The sequence below is a fragment of the Mixophyes fleayi genome, chromosome 12, assembly GCF_038048845.1.
Source record: "Mixophyes fleayi isolate aMixFle1 chromosome 12, aMixFle1.hap1, whole genome shotgun sequence".
Classification (NCBI taxonomy): Eukaryota; Metazoa; Chordata; class Amphibia; order Anura; family Limnodynastidae; genus Mixophyes; species Mixophyes fleayi.
Genome location: NC_134413.1, coordinates 30,113,999 through 30,134,106, shown reverse-complemented (window position 1 = coordinate 30,134,106; position 20,108 = coordinate 30,113,999). Strand labels below are relative to the sequence as shown.

The following is a 20,108-nucleotide window of genomic DNA, read 5'->3' as shown; positions in this document are numbered from 1 at the left end:
CATAGAACAGACTTTCGGCTGTCCCGGTTCCTAGCTTTCTTACAAGATCGGTTAAATGCGGGCCTTCAGCTTAGCTCCTTGAAAGTGCAGGTGTTGGCCCTGTTTTTGTTTTTTGTTTTTTTTCCACCCACAGTGCTTTGGGACCTGAACTTTGTTCTTGGGGTCCTTCTGAATTCTCCTTTTGAACCACTGGACTCGGTGTTGCTCAGGTTCCTGACTCTGAAAGTGGTTTTTCCCCTCGCCTTCGCTTATGTGAGGAGAGCTTTGCAAGTTGGTGCTCTTTCCTGATTTTCGCCTTACTGGATCTTCCATGATTGCAGGGCTGTGTTGCGCATGCTTCCCTATTTCCAGCCCAAGGTTGTTTCCAGCTTTTCAGGAGATCGGGTGTCCGGGTTTCTAGGAGGAGGCCGCCTCTTCTGGTCCAGACTCCTTGACTCTATTGGATGTTGTCCCTGCTCTACGGATTTCAAGGGATAGAATGTCTGCTGTGCGGCGGGCGACTTCTCTTTTTGTTGCGTACAAGGCTCACAAGACGGATTGGCCAGCTGCAAAACAAACCATCATCATGTGAATTACGTCCACCATCAGTCATGCTTATGTTAGTTCAGATTGGCCAGTGCCTGGTCATGTAGCCATGTTTCCAATCGCTCTGGGGGGACCTCTTGGTCTGCACAGATAAGCTGTACTTCCACCTGATCCTCCGTCCATCCCTTTGCCCATCTTTATCGTTTAATGCTTTTGCATCTCCTGGTGTGAGTTTTGACAAGGTTTTGTGTTCTGGGCTGACAGAACGTTTCCCCCCTTAGAACGTCCACATGGTGGCAGTGTCCCCCAGATTGGATGAAAGTGAAAAGAGGATTTTTATATTTGGGAGAAATCCTTTTCTCTGATTCCATCTGGGGGACAGTGCGTTCTCTCCCTTTCCACTCTTCTACTGTTTGCTGGTTGTATGTTGTTTCTGGTCCCCTTCCTTGGGGGTTTTCAATTAAACTGAGGAGCTAAGGAGCTACAAGGGTTGCAGAGAGGAGAAGTTCTGTCAACCGTTACATTGCACAGTTAACTATTTAAGTGCCAACTCTTAGTCTCCTAGTACAACCACATGATAGCGGTGTTCCCCAGGTGGAATTAGGAAAAGATTTATCCTATAGTATAAAAATTCTCTTACTTACAAAGTGTTTCTTGAAACTGATATTTTTTGTACTGTGGTTAAAATGACTGGAATATACCAACTAAATTGTTCTGACCGACCACATTTCTTCTTCTGCAGCCCGGAGAAGTTAAACCATTATTACTGTGTGCTCTACAGCGACGAACACCACTCGAATGATCACTTCATCTACAGTCTGCAAAGATCCCTGGGCTGTGACATGAAAGAGGCCCAGACACTAACCAGTGCAGCAGAGAGAGAGGTCAGTAAGGTTGCATACTGCTACCACTAGTCACATTTTCAGCTCATAATGCTGCACTCACATTATAGCTGTTTGCATATACTTCAGATCATCATTAAACTTAAAATAACGTCCTGTAACTAAGTTTTATTATCGTATTGTGTTTGTTCTTTAATTATGCCAGTGGATGCTACTATATCACTTGTCTGCAATTTCCACTAGGTTAACACAGTGCCAACTATAGCCAATATGACACAGTAGACCATGAACCAATTCGCCCAGTGCATATTTGTTAGGCCCATGTAAACATTTGTTGTAAAAAATGCAAACATGGAATGTCCCCAACTACGAAAGCCCAATTCATCCATGGAATAGTTTAATGAAACATTATAACGTGATTTCTTTGCACTGATATCTATACAAATATAATTACAATCATACACATGTTCTTGCATTAAATAATATATAAACACACTATGAAATAGATGATTCATTATTAGAGATGTAAAAACAATTTGATTTAATCCATATATAAATTTATATATAGAACGACCTTAAATACAGATTTTATTAACACCCGCATAAGTGGCATTAAACTCCAATACAGTACATACATTTGGCACCCCTATGTAGAAGTTGTTGATTATGTTTTGGAGTTTTTTACCTGTTTGTCTTGAAATCACAAAGGGCAGAGTCACAACTGTCATTTTTAAGTATAAATCTTTCTATATGCCAGTGAGATGTATTACCTGGTCACTTGTAGCGCAAATATTTCACAGACCTTTGGCAGTAAATGGGTTAATGGTTGATTATCTGGAAAGATAAGCTTTTATTTGAGGAATGCTTTAAAATCTCTTGATTCCCCCCTCCCCTCCCTTAAGTACCTCTACTGGACGTTTGTTCCAAGCACTTACTATTTTCTAGTTTTCTAACTGTACTATAAATCATCTCTGTCATTGTGGCACTACATAGCTGAACCTGACCTGCAAGGCCTCACCTGCTGCCTTACCGCAGCATGACATACAGCCGTCGCCCACTGTGAAGCCGAGCGGAGTCACTGACCTGGGCTTTGGGCTACGTATAAATGACACAGAACAGTACTGAAATGAGCACAGGGCTTTATGTGGAAAAAAACTACTGCATTGGACTTGGGGCTGCGTTGGTGGGCATAGTGCTGTAGATGAAAGTCTTGTGAGCATGGGGATCTAATTGTAAGCACAGGGCTTTGGATAGATGTTACAAGACAGTTTTGCAGTCGACATGGGGCTATAATCGGGGGCACAATGCTGTATGTAGTAGGTACATGACAGTACTGTTATGGTGAATATATGGCGCTGTATGTTGGGCATGAGGTGGTTATCTTTTGCACAGGGCTGTTTGTGGGACTCTCTGTAACATTGGGCACTGAGATATGCATAGTGGCTGTCCTGGGAGCAGATCTGTTTAATTGGATAAAGGGTTGTGAATGATGGATGTGGGGCTCTTATGCTGGGCACGGGTCTGTAGACGATGGGCAGAGGGCTATAGTGCTGCTGTTGGTCTGCAGTGCACAATGTTTATTTTTTTGATATAACATGCATGCTAAATATGTACTTATTCTCTCTACCATGCAACACACACTATATATATATAAATATATCATTTGACACCATGCCACATATACAGTTTTATTTTTATCTTTGTGCTGTGCTACACATGGGACACAACGGAAACACACTTATTATATCTGTTTCACTGTATACTACACAGGCTGTTTACTTTACCATAATACACCTTTCTTTTTTATACCCCACCATTTAGGGAAAACAAGCTTGGTCTTCTATATATAAAAACTTGAACAGCCCTGCTGTGAATTAACATTTTGTGTTTCAAGGAAAAACAGATTTTACAGTGTGCCTAAATTATCTAATCTAGGTGTTACAGCACCTTTTCTGCACAGAAATGTGCTTTAATTTTCTAAACTATACTACTTGATAATATTCTCTTTTACTATGTTTCCTCCGAGCAGAGCATTCACCATATAACAAATATAACATTATTTCCAAAACAGGGGCGCACAACTGTTAAACAAGGCAGTTTAGAAGAATGCCAGGAAACCTCAGAAAAACTCAAGGTAATAACTCAACACCTCCATTGTTACTGGCGTCAAATTGCTCTCTGATATAATCGGTTTGTGTTGGTATTTACTTTATTGCTTAACAATCAATTAATAAAAGTTGACTTATTCCATTAATTATTGAGTTATTGATCATATATTATTGAGTTATTGATAGTATATACCCCACCCCTTAGATTGTACGCTCCTTTGAGCAGGGTCATCTCTCCTCCTGTCTTCACCACTTTTAACTCTGCTCTCCAGCTACCTTGCCCTCCTCCTCCCCGTTCCCTCTTGCTCCCTCCTCTCCACTCTGGGGGTTTCCCTGCCTTCTGTGCCCTCTTGGGCTCCGCCGTATGCGGGACCTTCCCCTCTCCCCTCCCCCGCCCCTCTAGCTGTGCTTTGAGATCTCAGAGTTACTGTGCATTTTGTTTACTGTATCGTGCTGTCTCACTTTTGTATTGTAACTTTGTTTGTCCCTGTACGGCGCTATGGATACCTAGTGGCGCCCTATAAATAAAAATTAATAATAATAATATATTAAATCATTTATCTGCCTGAAAAAGTCCTCTTCAGTTACTTTTATCTTTAATTCCATCATAACCACAATGATGGGAGCTGCTGAGTCTGTCTCCTCCCACCTTTGTACATGTAGTGTCCATGTTATTAGGTTAGTTCTGTTAGCTAATAGACTATAGGAAACTAGTAAAAATAGGAATGACAGAAAACTTAGCAGTGCTAAAACAAATAACCTAATAAATAGCTTTTGAAGTGGTCTGAAATAAAAAAAACAAGATTTTATTGTGATAATTCATGAGGTGTTAATCATTCTTATAGTCTGCACATACTGTAGTAGAACATAACCACAGATTTACAGTTATCAGGATATTGTATGTATTTTGAGCCAATACATAACCCCTATCTTAGTTTTACTTAGTACTGTGTCTCTCATTACTGAGATCGTCATCCCAGCACACCATTCTCTGGCTCGCAGCCATGACATTCAAATCGCCTATTATCAACATCATCATCATCTCTTTTTAGCGCCACTAATTTCGCAGTGCTCTACAGAGATCGCACTCGCATCTGTCCCTGCCCCATTGGAGCTTACAATCTAAATTCCCTATCATACACACACACACTGAGAGAGACTAAGGTCAATTTAATAGCAGCCAATTAACTTACTAGTATGTTTTTGGATTGTGGGAGGAAACCGGAGCACCCAGAGGTAACCCAGACAAACAGGGGAAGAACATACAAACTCCCCACATATAAGGCCATGGTTGGGAATTGAACTCATGACCAGAGTGCTGTGAGGCAGAAGTGCTAACCACATATTATGTCAGATAAACGTTCTTTTCTCTTTTATCCAGTCTGGGGGACACTGCTTACCATGGGGTTGTGGAGGGGAGCTCGGGAGTTGGCACCTAGCTAACCACATATTATGTCAGATAAACTTTCTTATTTTATTAATTGAAAATCTGAACATATTCTTCTACATAGTAATTCAATTTAAAATATTTATATACGTATTATTTATTTGTGTGATTGTTTGCAGGCAATTTTTAATTATAGTTCTTTTTCTCTAGAGAGCTGGCAGAGGCAGCTGTTGTTTTAAAAAAAAACAAAAAACAGTTAGTATTGTTGTATGATTCAAGACCTTATAATAATAATTATATTAAATATAATTAATAGTAAGTTCCTGAACTCATTAAGAAACAAAAGAAATTCTGATTTGAGTTGTGTGTATGTAATTGTGTAATACTGATTTTAATAGTCCCATCTGGTGGATGGTTTGGGTTTTTTGATATTGAAAATGAAAGTTTTTGGAATTTGTGAAATGTCGTGCTGCAAAATACATTAACATGTTTTGTTATTGGCTATTGTAATTAAAAATTAAAACCCAGAAATGCTTCCTGCTGCTGTTCGAATAGGGGAATTGCCAACACCAATAACCAATGACCATTGTGAAAATTTGACAAATGTACACTGGTTAATAAAGGATCTCTTCAGTAATAAAATTGATTACAATTCTGACTATAACCTTATTGAGGAGATCCAATTATCTTGAAAATCAATGTTTATTTTTCTATAAAACATGAAACAACAAATTTAAAAAGCGTATCCAATAATCCGCTTTAGATAGATTATAAGTAAAATGATCAGTATTAACAGTGGACAACTAGAGTAATATGATATCTATAAAAGATTAATCAGAGCTCATAGTATAGGACACTTCAGTGAAAAATTCCACGTGAATAATTACCACTTAAAGCTACAATCAGGAACTTTAAAGCAATTAGGAGACAGCATTCCCGAACAGAAACTGTGTACCAACAGTGTCCATTATTACAGAGTGGTATAGCAGAGGTATTATCAACAGAGGCACCTCTTATCTTTCCTGACCATCCCTCCCTATTGCCAATAGCTTAAAATGCCAGGGATTCAACAGGCAATGGAATACTTTAAAATAACAGATGGCTGTTGTTTAAATAGGAATAAAAAAATAAGGTGTCTCTTTATCTCACAGTTTTATTATACAAATATTTAATCAATGTCTTAGTGGTTTTATGTGGCGTAGATGTATATTTTCCACATTACTTTTATCACTTGTTTCCACTGTCAGACGTATTCGGAGAACGTCTCTCTGCGGCCTCTGCATGTAGAAGTACTGCATTCTCTGGTTATGGCACATCAGGCCTTTGCTTGCAGTCTTGGGATCTGGTTGAACAAACTCTTGGCCTACTCAAGTAAGCATTATTATTTTTATATCTGTACGATTTCTCATGTAGAGCTATGTTGCCCATCGTGTGGTTGTAGTATAGTTTACCTCTGTTTTCCATATTCCATATTACACTGTACTCTGCTAAGGTATATATTTTAGGTAGTTTCCCTTTATTGTGCTCTAGTAGGAAAAATGTTCTGTAACCCATCACAACCAGTCAGGTTTACTTCTGTTTTCCAACCTGAGCTATAATAATGACAATCACAATCAGATTAGTTGCTAAGGTTTATAGTGCTGTGTTGTGCACCACGTGTTCTAAATGTTCCCCTAGATATCTTCTAAGCCTCACGCACCGAGTGCGCTGTTTCAGAGAATAGCTCAATGGTGTATTTCTGAAAACATTGTGCCAGGGCTATGCTAGCCATCAAGGTGAGCATATTGCTGTGTGTAAATTGCATTGCTGTAAGCTTGATGTCAAGTAATGGGCGTGGCTATGGTTATTAGTTGGTGTGGTTTAATTAAGAATGAGAATATTGCTTTCCTAAGCCTAAATCTGTAACAGGGACTTATCCTAGAGATACCCTCCCTAGGATTCATTTTTCCTATGTCAAGGAACAATTGTTGAAAGCTGCAAGAATGGAAGAGAACACTGATGTACTGGGGAGTCTGCAAATGTTCCATGATTTCTCTGCCACTACTTTGACTAAACAGCAGGAATTTCAACCCATCGCCTCTGCCCTGAGAGTATAAGATATCTCGTACCGCTGAGCCTTCCCTGTCAAACTGTTTGTCTATTATGATAGTTCTATGTATATTATCTCATCATTGGAACTCATTTCAGGCTTCAAGTTGTATCGCTTGTTCTAAGTTTTTGTTTAATGGTTCCTAGTTATGTAAGTTTGAACACAAGGCTGGGTAATTCACTTTAAAAGGCTTTCTATTGCAGATGGTTATTTTAGACAATGGTGTCCTATTATGCTATAATTCACATCACAGTGTCTGGGTAGTGGCAGCATGAGCCGTCCCCCACCTGATACCTATTTTGCCGCATTTTTTCCCTTAGGGTAAATACTATACCCGATGTTCTGGACTAGTTTAGTTTCACCCTCCGTCCTATCCATCCCTCCTCTTCTTCCCTTTCTCCCCATTCCCAACCTTTGCGGGACAAGTTCACATGCTTCTCTGGAATTTTCTTATACCACCACCTACCTTTATCGGCCTACTACAAGTTGTTCAGTTAATCATTATGGGAGACTTTAACTTAGTACCGGATCCTAAAATTTATAACCCACACACACACACATACCAAACCCTACCCCAACATGTGCTGAGTAAGTGCACTCCATGAATTAATCTACACTCACTTTTAGTATGTGCATCACACTTATTTGCATATAGATCTAATTCTTACAGTAATTGGACAATTCAACAATATAAACATAGAAAAATTCTTCTGACTACATGGTCGGACCATGCACCTCTGCTTTGGTTTTGGGATATACAACAAACTAATATAACTCTCGTGAAGTTTAAACAGCACTATCAGATGATTTGGCATTATTTTAGCAAGCAAATCCGAAGACACATTCATTTAGAGTGCACGTTCCTCTAGAGTGCACATTCTGGTGTGCTCTAAAAGCAGTTATTAAGGGTATAGCTATTCAAGCAGGTTCTATGCTAAATAAAAACCAGTGAATTAACACTGAAATGGATTTTATAGCAAAACTTTTTCTACTGAAGGAGCAAAACAATCAATAAACAGGTGGTCTTAGCTAGGTTACGCCACAAAAAAAAACCAGGCACTTATTAGAATTAAAAATACAATCGCAAAAAGGGTGTCAAAATTAACAACCCAGATGAAATAGCTAACCAGTTTGCAGACTACTATGCTCAATTGTACAATCTGAAAGACTGTAACCACATTCCCTAGCCTTCAGAAGAGTCCATTCAAACTTTCCTTCAGGATTTAAAACTCCCTAAATTAGACAAAAAAGTTCTAGATACTCTTAATACCCCCAGTGATACCCACATGTGAAAGAATGTCATTAAAAACCTTCCTAAGGATAAACCCCCTAGAAAAGACAGATTTATTAACAACTTCTATATTACTTTCCGTGAGGAATTGACCCCCACTCTGACGAGACTATTTAGTGCAGTTACAAATAATGGTTCCCTCCCCATGGAAATACTATAGGCCCAAGTAGTAACCATTCTGAAACCTGGGAAAGATCCTGCAGACTTCAAAAATGACAGGTCCATTGATTTGTTAAATATGCATATGAAGATATTTTCCAAATTGATAGCCAACTGTATTAGCCCCCTTATTCCACCTCTGGTGCATCCAGGTAGGCTTTGTCATGAATAGGCAGGCATCCGATAACACCTGTAGGGTACTTAATATAGTGGAAATTGTCTTGAGCTGAAAAACAGAGTTTGTTTTGTTCTCGCTGTATGCAGGAAAAGCCTTTGATAGGCTACACTGGCCATATATGCAAGTGACGCTATCAAACAGGAAATTCTGCACTCTATTCTAGTCTTATATCCATCTACGAGAGTCTTTAGCAATGGCTTTCTATCAAATATGTTCAAGATAACGAATGGAACTAGGCAAGCGTGTCCACTTTTCCCTCTAATTTTCATTCTGGCAATTGAACCTTTAACTGAGAAAATTCTCTCTTCTCCCAACTTTATGGGTGTTAACCTTTTAGGGTCTGTATTATAATTTAGGTCTGTTTGCAGATGATGATTTGTTTGTTACTGATCTGGAAGCGTTTGCTTGACATTCTTTATTGGATTAATCTAGCAAGGCTTCTCTGTATAAACTTATTGCTACCAAGTCTGAAGCCCTTCCAATAAATATTCCCCAATCATCCCTAACTTTATTGCAAAATAAATTTTAAATATATATGGAAAAAGGACTTCCTAACATGTCTCGACATTCCACCAGACATAGTAGATATTTGAAGTTTATATCCCTCCCTTGGTAATCTAATTGAACACCCTAGCGAAAGCTTGGTTGAACTATGAGATTTCCAGGTTAGTGTGTTTCTCACACTATAGGCAGTTTAGAGACAAAGTATGCAGCAGAGGGAATCGTCCCCTAAGACCAGTCAGTCCCTCCTTATTTCTGTCTGTGAACAGCCCATGCATGTGTGCAAATGTCTTTAATGACCACTAACCCTAAACAACAATTGACCTTGTACACTTTAAATGAGAGGTACCCTTATGATTTTCATACCATATCTTTCTGCGCCAGAGAGACGCTAATGGTTTATCTTTTGAGCTGGTTCCTAGTAAATGAAAAGTCTGCATTCAAATTGGTTCAGTTCACAAAATGTCTGCCTCTACTGTACGTAGGTGAAAGTTGTACTTCAAATTGATTAAATTGTTGTTATTAATCTTGAATTATTATAATGTGTTTTTCATGTTGAAATTTACCATTTAAATTTGCATTTTTCTGTTTTTTTTCAGGTGACTTCCGGCAGATCTTCTGTCAAGTTTGCCTGAAGCCATACACAACGCCCTCTTCAAACGAGTTGTGCTATGTCAGTTTGTTAATCCTGTGTGATGCCAAACTTCATAAAGGTATGTGCCTGTGAACATCAACTCTGCTCATGTTTGAGTAGAGTTTGCTCACACGTAAAATCCTATCGGTGTCTTGAAAACATTAAATAAGAATATTATTGGCTACTGTGGAATAGAAATTTTAGTAGTTGACCTAATTCCCTTCTAAGGCTACAACGGCAGAGGCCATCTTTCTTTTATAATACCAAAATGTGTTCTTAATCTTTTAGCTCTCATTTTTATTAAATGTCCTCGGCCTGGGAAGTGGCTACCAGAAACGGACAGGGAGGAGGCAGTTCAATAGCTAGTAGTGTTTCTGACTATTACTTTAAAATAATGATTAATTCAACTTTTGTTTGTGGCAAATGTTAATACATTTTGTATATGCTCACTGTATTCAGTGTATGTTTCATCTCACATTGGAGACACATATAGTTGGTCATGTTAGAAATCATTCCGGAAATTGCAATAGATTTATGTAATGGATAGTGATAAAATGACATTAGCATTGTTACAACTACTGAAACCTCAATGCAGTAAAATAAAAAAGATGAACGTAGTATATTAATAGCATTAAAAGTGGTACTGCAGTCATGTATGTTCAACATTGTTAAAGTAATAATTGAGTTTCTACAGCAAATTAACTTAAAGATAAAAGTATAATTGTTTATTTATAAAAATCAAAGCTTGCACTGTGATAATATCAAATTGAAATTTCAATCCTCAAATATTGCCTCTTTTATAAACTGAACAGTAGGCTGTGTTACAGTTTGCATGGCATACTACAGTTAGCTGAGATAGAATATGGGCATTTCTTGGTCCTTTGAGTTTAAGAAACTTAGTCTTTGTCCACTACTGATTAGGAACATCCGTTCTTCAAATTAACTCTTCCAGTGCTGCTCACATCCTTTTCCGTTCAGCTCACACGCACAGATCAAAAAATAGCACATCAAGTCAAAATAAATCTATTCTTATATGTTACTTACTAATATATTAGCTTCATCCAAAACTAACTGTCACAACATATTAAAGAATGAGTGTCTGTTGAGTAACATATCCAGCAATGAGGACATAGTAGAGAATACGTGCCCAAGCCAGTCTGCAACATTTTTATGATATGTGCAGTGCTTTATAGATGTATCACTATGTGAGAGTTCTTTATGGTTTTGCAACATTTCCTTTTAAATTATTCTGTTATTCTGTTCATACACTCTGTTTTCATGTATATTGACATACATAAGTAGCAGTGGTGTAAGTGGTCTGGGATGTATGTAGTATACTGCCACAAAGTAGTGAAGTTGAAATATATATAATATATTGCACTTGTTTTTTTAGTCTACTTCATCAATGTTGTGTTATATTGATGTTTCTAGACACTAACAACAATCATTCAGACAAAAACGTTGATTGCAGGTTTCAGGAGCATGCTTCATGATCTGATCTTCAGCAGTTTCTTCATGGAGATGGAGTATAAGAAATTATTTGCTATTGAGTTTGTGAAGGTAAGTTAGCTATACAATCCATTGATGCATACAGAATGATCCTCGTCTGATTAATGTATGCATAGAGCACGACTTGCTGTGCATGATGATGACAATTTGCGATGTGTGATAATAGTGACTATTGTCGGAGTACGATGGTGATGTGCGTATGATGATGATTGCATGAGGAAAAGGCTGTGTTCTTCCTTGCAGAACATGGAATGCCCCCATAAATGTGCCTTCTACATCTCCCATTACTACCTTCATCTAATTTAAATAATCTTGTCCCTTATGTGTGTAAAAGTACAGTCAGAATGAAAAGTCTCCAATCCACCCAACCCCTCCCATCATATAGCCACAAATCTACACCATTACATGTAGAAACTGTGCATTTGTGCAAGAGTAGGCCCAGTCATTTTTGCATGTTCATAAACAAGCCTTCATTGAGTTTTTCTTTTCTCATGATGCAACCCTGCTCACTGAGATCTTTACAATACAATGTATGGCACATGAGAGATCTTCATCAATCAAAAAGATAGTTCAGAAACATGATCTATCAATACTTAAAAACAGTTGCATTGCTAGGTGTGTGGCTGGATTGAGCTGTCATAATTAAGTCTGTCAGGTTTATATAGTTGTGTGCGTGTATACAAATTGTTTAATGATGAGATTGTTTGAGAGAAGGTATTTCTATTAAAATCAATATAATTTGTGTGTGTGTGTTTACCTTTACTCTCTCTTCCCATCAAGCCTTTTTAGATACTAGCTTAGCTCTTAGAGTACATAATTATTTTACATAGAGTTTGCTGTTGGCATAGAATATAGCTGTCTCCTGCTACATGTGCATTTCAATCTACCTGTTCCAGGTAGTGCAGGGGACTCCATAAACACTGCTCACCCCAAGACCAGGAATAATTGTGCATTGAGATGTATATCTTATTATGATGAATGTAGCTGTTACGTACAGTATATCAATGCAATGGCAAAGACAGCTAGATACTGTTACTGTTGTGTTTTCAGTGTTACAAGCAGGTTCAAAAACAATACATGGATGACGAACGAGACAGGAACATCTCTGTGACTGCGATTTCAGTTCAGGTCTTCACTGTTCCCACCCTGGTATGTAGGAGCAAATTGTAGTAACTCACTTAGTACTTAGCCATGTAGCTGCCTGGTACCCCACTGTAAGACGCTGCATGCTGTTATGTTATAATAGATGAACAGTGCAGTTACAGACATACAAAATAAGAGGATCTATGAAACCTGTCACTAGCTCCCAAAAAAGGAGAACAGTAAAAAAAAATGATATTATTATTATTTTTATATTATCTATAAGTACTTTTTATTAGTGTTGCAATAACATAATATCATTCAGCTTGGGGTTTGAAGGGAGTGACAGCATTTTTAAATATGATCTGTCATGTTTAAGATAAAGTCAATGTTATACAGTGTGTGTCCTGAAAGAACAAAGTCAACTTGTGTGCCCTATGCCTGTGAAAGAGCTAAGATATGTGCATGCACTTTATGCAATCGCTGAATGTCTTGTGCTCGCTCCCTATTAATCAGCTGCTTGAGAAAGCCCCCTAAGGAAGGGGGGATTTGGTTCTTTTGAAAATATACATAGTGCTCAAGTCACAATGTGAAATGGAGTTTTCCTTAAACATGTCAGATCCTCTTGAGAGTCCATTAGATTCTTGGTTTTATTGTCGAAGGTTGAAGTGTTCATTGTTCACAGGAGCTTTTTACTACAATAATTATTTTCTCTATTTATACATAAGTATATATGAGGAAGGTTTTATTCGTTCTGTCTAGTTATTTCTGACCTTGGTTATGGTAACAAGCCAGTTTTGTTTGCCAGCCTCTGTCCTTCCTGCAAATTCATATTCTTGATATGCTTGATATCGTCTAACAACTTCAGAGGGTCTCTGCACACTTAAATGAACTATGTACTGGCGGTACATAGTAAAATAATAGTACTCCCCATTTAAACTCTGGTTGTGTGGAAGCTATGTGCACTGTGGACTACGATTCCTCATCTTGGGCAGCACGGTGGCTTAGTGGTTAGCATTTCTGCCTCTCAGCACATGGCGTTATCTCTGTGGAGTTTGTATGTTCTGCCCGTGTTTGCGTGGGTTTCTTCTGGGTGCTCCGGTTTTCTCCCACACTCCAAAAACACTAGTAGGTTAATTGGCTGCTAATAAATTGACCCTAGTCTGTGTTTCTGTCTGTCTGCGTGTGTTAGGAAATTTAGACTGTAAGCTCCAATGGGGCAAGGACTGATGGGAGTGACAAATATTCTCTGTACATCGCTGCGGATATAGTGCCGCTATATATATATATATATAAATGATGATGATCCTTCCACCTCTATACACAGCTTGGACAATTCTCTAAGCTGTATATAGAGGTGGCGAATAGGCGTGATACTGCACCTCGATGTAGCCTGCGCCCATACAGCAAAATGTACGGAGAACACCTGCCCAGGGCTTGCAGACTTGTACTGTCTCTTAAATGTATCACAGGGATGGCCACGGAGATGATGATTCCCTTCTCATCAAGTACCGTCTGATTTGTTTTTCTTGTGGAACACATATTTAATGAGTTCTCTAGCATCAGAAATCAAAATTATCATCCTCTCTTTTATGGCTGCATCCTTGTGGATTTCAACATTTCGTACAATTCTTAAGAATCTATTTGTATTAGATTGATATTATCTTGTTTAGTTTGTTATTTTGAACAACATGCCAGATCACACACTCACACCTTTAACAAGAAATTAATTAAAAGGCACAAAGGGTCACCCTATTATAGATGGTAAGAGCTTGATGCACAAATATATTAAACAGGAAGGCTTTCATCTAGTTTCTATAGCCTAATTCACTAAATTGTGCCTGTCCTACAATTCCATTATCTCATTCCAAAATCCTTCTGTGAATATATTCTTGTGAGATAGTCCCTTTACAATACAATGGGTTGGGGGTGTGGCCCATTGTTAGGAGGCTAGCATAACATATAATTGGGTGAGGTACGATGTCATTGAGGTTAGAGTGCTTTTAAGCGTTTCTCACTTTCAGCCATCACATCAGCAAAGGCATTAGTGTATTCAATAAAGCAGTATTACAATTATATTATAATGACTTTAGCACACTATGAGTTTCAACTGTGCTATGCTAGCCATCCATGAATAACAGTCTTTTCCTGCAGGCTCGGCTGCTCATTGAAGAACAAAGTGTAATCAGAGTAATCGCTGAGACGCTTTTGGAAGTCCTACCCGAATATTTAGATCCAGAAAACAAGTTTAACTTTCAGGGATACAGCCAGGACAGATTCTGCAGAGTATACGCAATAATCTTTGACCTCAAGTAGGTGTATATACCAATGTTGTACTTACAATGCTTATGATGATGATGTTGACAGTAGAAAAGTATAGGTTGCTTGGGCAGCAATAAGTATGTTTTTAAATGCTTCAATCTTGCTCAAGTAAATTGAATTGCACAAAATGTTACTAGAGTTGTGAGCAGGCTGTACAGTATTTGTTTACTTTTTAGAACTGTTGTGCTGAGATCATGTGCTGGATTATGTCTGGAATTTGTACAATTATACAAAAAACAATGTAATGTTTTGCCAGCTTTTGCCTCCCCAAAAAGGGTTAGTGAAAGTTGCTCTTCTTAGCTTTATAATGTACTGGTATTGTTTTTATTAGCCATATTGCGCAGGACTCTATATTAAGGTGATCATGAAGCATACAAATTACATACAATGCAACTATTGTAAGACAGCAGCGTTGTGAGCTGCCAATAATAAAGGAGCCATTGGTGGAAGACATTTCTGTGCAGCTTCCAGTTATGTGGAACGGTTGTAAGGAGGACAGTCGATGCAAGTTGGAGACCTAAAAAATGAACCAGTCACTGTAGAAATCTTAAGACAGTCAGCTGCTCCTAACCGTAGTTGTCATTCACCATTTATATTAACTGAACCTCCTTCCTCTTCTGGTTCTAGAGAAGGCTTTTGATTTCAGGCTGCAAGGCACTCTTGCATGTATAGCCTGAGAGATTCAGGACACTTGTTCCCATGTTCGGCATCTGCTGCCAACAAGGAGGCAGTAGAAATCGCCAAAGAAGGAAAAGAGATAGCAACAGCAATGACCGTTGAACTTACTGGGGGAGATTCAGTTCAACGCATAGTGTCTCTGGAACGTCCGTGTAGACACCTAGCGCCAGTGTTATGCAGGGGTCTGAGAGATTCAGACACTTGTTTCCATGTTCGGCAGCTGTTGCCAACAAGGAGGCAGTAGAAATCACCAAAGAAGGAAAAGACATAGCAACAGCAATAACCTTACTTACTGGGGGAGTAAGTAAGAACTAACTGGGGGAGATTCACTTCAACGGAAAGTGTCTCTGGAACGTCCGTGTAGACACCTAGCGCCAATGTTATGCAGGGGTCTGAGAGATTCAGACACTTGTTTCCATGTTCGGCAGCTGTTGCCAACAAGGAGGCAGTAGAAATCACCAAAGAAGGAAAAGAGATCGCAACAGCAATGACCTTACTTACTGGGGGAGTAAGTAAGAACTAACTGGGGGAGATTCACTTCAACGGAAAGTGTCTCTGGAACGTCCGTGTAGACACCTAGCGCCAATGTTATGCAGGGGTCTCCGTTCATAGAGGTGCGCAGAAAAGTGAGCAGAGATTTCTACTGTAACTGCCAGCAACGTGCACAGCCAGACATCGCAGTGATGTCCACGCGTCACATCGCCGGTAGTTGATTCTTCCCCACTGGGTGCATCTCCACAATTGAGGTGGTATTCCAGTATATCTTCTAAACAACTATGTTGCCTGAGCCTTCATGTGATGACACATCTGCGCACTGCCATGTAATTTCCCACTGCCTTCACATATTTGTAGCAGTTTTATATTTGTGGGATGATGATTATGTGGATGGTTGGGCGCAGAACTGATCTATAGTGCGCCCATCACTATGTACCGTCCACATGCCCCTGTTTTTTATGCTAATTGTTCTTAGCACATTTTGGTATTTAATACAACAAGAGCACTAAAAGAGGAAACTTGTGTAGGGTGATGAAAAAAGGGGGTTGGCCTGCATTTTTAGTCATATTTAACATGGATATGTAGCTTTAGTATTGCCTACGTAGTTTATTTGTTATGGTCCTCACTCTTTTTTTTTTTTTTTTTTGCCCCTTTTTCTCCTAGATATATCCTCATAAGTAAACCTACATCATGGTCAGAGAAACTACAAGTCAAGTTTGTAGAGGGATTTCAGTTTCTACTGCGTGTTTTATCATGTATGCAGGTAATTTCATCAACCACATTTTCTGAATACCAAGAAAATTAAGTTTCTTAATAATTAATTGGCACAAATAAATTCAAATACATTGTTTCCTGTAATGAGAAGACCTAGCCTGTAGATCTCAATGTCCAGCACCCAAGGTTATTTCCAGTTAGGACACACTAAACTAACTAAATCTGAAGAATAGTTGGATCTTAGGCTGCTCGGATACTGAGTTGCAGTCAGACCAGGACATCAAACATGGTTCAATGTTTGGTGTTCGTTAATTTGGATCTAGCCGTCCTTAAATTAATGAAGTACCTGAAGGAGCCTGTTCTCTTTTTGATCGGTATTGGTGTCTTTTTGGGTGCATTCATTAACAGCCAAAAATACCCTATTAGAAGCTATGACCAGAATGCTTGCTTCATATTTACACATTTTGGCATTTCTTTACTCTGGATTTGATTAATTTTAAGTATATATGATATATCTGAAATAAGCATTTTTAACATAACCTAATTTGATTTTAGTATAGAAATTATATATATTCTCTCTTCATTGTTGGTAGCAAATGCATATAAAAATGTATTATTGTACTGTATACACCATGTTTTCTGTCTACATGCATTTCTTCTAAGTGTGTTACATAAAGTATCCTGCATTCATTCCTAATAGGCTGCAGACAGCACATGTAATTGCACAATCCAGCAAGTTAGATGAGGGATTTGGAGGGATGTTGAAGCGAATCCTTTAATGTTACCATGTTGTTGTTCAGGGCATGGAGGCAATAAGTAGAATGATAGGACAACACGTTGAGATGGATTCTGACTGGGAGGCTGCAATAGCCATGCAGATGCAGCTGAAGAACGTCTTGCTGTTGGTTCAGGAGTGGTGCGCCAGCAACGTAAGAATGTTTCCTGATTTCAGAACTCCGCTTTATTTCTCTCTGCTTATTCAGTCAATGGTAGACTGTATCACTATATGAGAAAAACAGGTGCCTTGGGTACTGTAAGGGAATATTCCTTAAACTAGTACTTGTATTCCCCACATGCTTATTTTAATTTCCCAAAAATAAATACACAAGCTACTTTGATGCTTCCCCTGAACAGTGTTCCCGAGGCGTTTGCCTACGTGGCCAATATGATAAATAAATCTCTCCTCAGGTATAACATTGCTGAGAATGAGAGAAAAAAGATAATTAAAGACCTCAAGAGAAAGAAGAACGATTGTGGAAGCCAGAAAGGGCTACACTGAGAGGGTAGAGTGACAGCCATGTTATCATGGGAACTTCAGTCAACATTGGTTACTTCTGCATTACTACTATTATCCAATATAGCACTGCATTTGTTAACTTTGCGGTCATTATACTCTTACCGTCATGAATGGCCATGTCACTTTTGCTAAATTGTATTATATTTGTCCTTGCTCACACATTTTTTTCCTCACTGATAGTCAGTTGTAATTAAGGTTGAAGGTAGTAATAGTAAACTAAATGCAATAAATATTGAACGTAGCAATAGTCAAACTCCCTGCAGCTACCTTCCATTTTGCATTCATTTATTTATTTTATGCTTTTCACTCTGGTTCTATAATCGCTAAATAACCTTTATTTCTTCTCTCCACAACAAAGGAAGATGTACTGCTCAGGACCTACAAGGACTGTCATCATAGTGTCCTTCAGTGCATTAAACCTGTTAGCTCTCAACAGAAGACTCTTATAGAGATGTGCGGTCATTCCTATGAAAGCTATCCATTTAGGGTCTCCAGGGATCCAATCAGCATACACCTGCCCCTCTCCCGGATGCTGGCAGGTGGGCACTCTACAGTAATGTTTGTTCTTCTTTGGGACCTTTCTGCATCCATGTATCTCTGCTCCATTTAAACTAGTGCTTACATGATGCTGTGTCTGCAATTACCAGACAGTGTAAGCATCCAGCTCCTATCACAGTGTTCATTGAGAGTATCAGCCCTGGTGTGTCAGGAATTCAGCCTTTTCACTGCCTGTCAGGTGGATGTAAACACTGGGCTTGTTTCATGTTCAGATGAATGTCCATTTGTGTAGCATATTTTGCTTGAAGTAGCTCTGCGCATGCTCAGAAATGGACTTTACACCAATAAACTCAATTGCATACAATACATATCCGAATGCAAATGACACCTACAACAGCCTATGACTTGAGGAGTGGAATAGAGGAGGGAAGGGGTGGACTAACATAGGCAGTGTACAGTAAGGGCGTTCCGACGCAGATGCGGCCGATTCAAGTCCTGGATTTCTCGTATGTGCTATTGTGTAAGAATGAGTATGTGAAAAGCGCAAGTGAGTGGAAGCTGTCACAAGGAGCTGTGGAGCATTCGTAGAGGCTGCGAGATTGGCAGTAGATGTAAAGAATTGTGATGGCAATGGGTAGGAGCACACAGTGAAATTGTTGAATAGATGTGTGTGGGAAAATAGCATTTATACCGGGTTGAGTGTATGAAGAATTTACATTGTGATGTGTGAAACAACACACCTACCTGTCTGTCTAGCACATTTTAAAATGCATCCCCACTTTAAAGTCCTTGGAACTGTCCCTGAACAATCAATCCGCATCTTACTTTGTGGATCCACCTGAAAATGCGCATGATGGAAAGAGTAAAACATCTCTTCAAAATCTGTAAAATCTAGCCTACTAATAGGGCCGCTCCTTGGGATAGTCTTTATTACATGTTTTACTTTTGCTTGTTTGAAGGTTTTTAATTACATTGGGGAAAGTGCATCTAGAAAAGATTTCCTGCAGAAGTGCACCTGGAAGGTATAAGATGTGTCCCAATACATGCGTAGGAATGAAAAACAGTCTCTGGCATATTATAGGTGCTGGAAACATCGTTATTCGCTTTCCCACCAAGGCAGAAACGTTACTGTAAATGTTTTCTCCTCCACTTTATCTTATTGTTGGTGCACTCGTGCATCTAATCCATATTCATTAAGGAACTCTTCTGGTCTGTCAAACTCTTCCATTCGTTGTTGCAAGCTTTTATATGCCCCACCCCACCCCACTACTATTTCATCTGGCATGATAGCGTATGCGGCATGTTTTCCTCTTTCGCGGTTTGTAAATGACCCCTGTTTTTGGTGACTCCATGTACTGTATAGTGAACATATAAACTGCTGTTCACTTAGATATATTTTATATAGAAGAGAAGTATAAAATGACCATCTTTTAAAAAAAAAATATGAAGCAACTAAGATGTTAAAAACACTGGTTTAGGGCAGTTGGACTAACCGGCACTGAGCATCATTTTACACCTATGCTGGGAGAGTGAAGAAGCTTGCAGAGAGGGGGCGGCACACAATTGAATTACCATACATGATGCCTTCTTCTGCTCTTCCAATCCTCTGCCCATTAAACATTGGAGAGCAACATTTAACCAGAGGGGTGCTGGATAAAGGCCTCTTTATTAGGAAGTTGCATTATTGTATAATTGCTTAAACACTGCCCTTGGTTGCCTTGTGTTTTATTTTAGGTCTACATTCACAAATGAGTAGAACAGGACTCATTACAAGACTGCCTGAACTAATTTCACCTGTGAG

The 20,108-nt window shown here is 38.9% G+C and overlaps 1 protein-coding gene across 1 annotated transcript in view; it reads left to right on the top strand.

The window, feature by feature from the left end:
• UBR1 (ubiquitin protein ligase E3 component n-recognin 1) overlaps positions 1 to 20,108 on the top strand; it is a 103,931-nt gene that overhangs the window by 32,035 nt on the left and 51,788 nt on the right. The window contains exons 6-16 of the mRNA XM_075193172.1: positions 1,268 to 1,409; positions 3,439 to 3,501; positions 6,110 to 6,233; positions 9,680 to 9,793; positions 11,186 to 11,274; positions 12,274 to 12,372; positions 14,458 to 14,615; positions 16,462 to 16,561; positions 17,313 to 17,441; positions 18,168 to 18,348; positions 20,042 to 20,103. Of these exons, the coding sequence (XP_075049273.1) occupies positions 1,268 to 1,409; positions 3,439 to 3,501; positions 6,110 to 6,233; positions 9,680 to 9,793; positions 11,186 to 11,274; positions 12,274 to 12,372; positions 14,458 to 14,615; positions 16,462 to 16,561; positions 17,313 to 17,441; positions 18,168 to 18,348; positions 20,042 to 20,103 (1,261 nt within the window). The remainder of the gene's footprint in view (positions 1 to 1,267; positions 1,410 to 3,438; positions 3,502 to 6,109; positions 6,234 to 9,679; positions 9,794 to 11,185; positions 11,275 to 12,273; positions 12,373 to 14,457; positions 14,616 to 16,461; positions 16,562 to 17,312; positions 17,442 to 18,167; positions 18,349 to 20,041; positions 20,104 to 20,108) is intronic.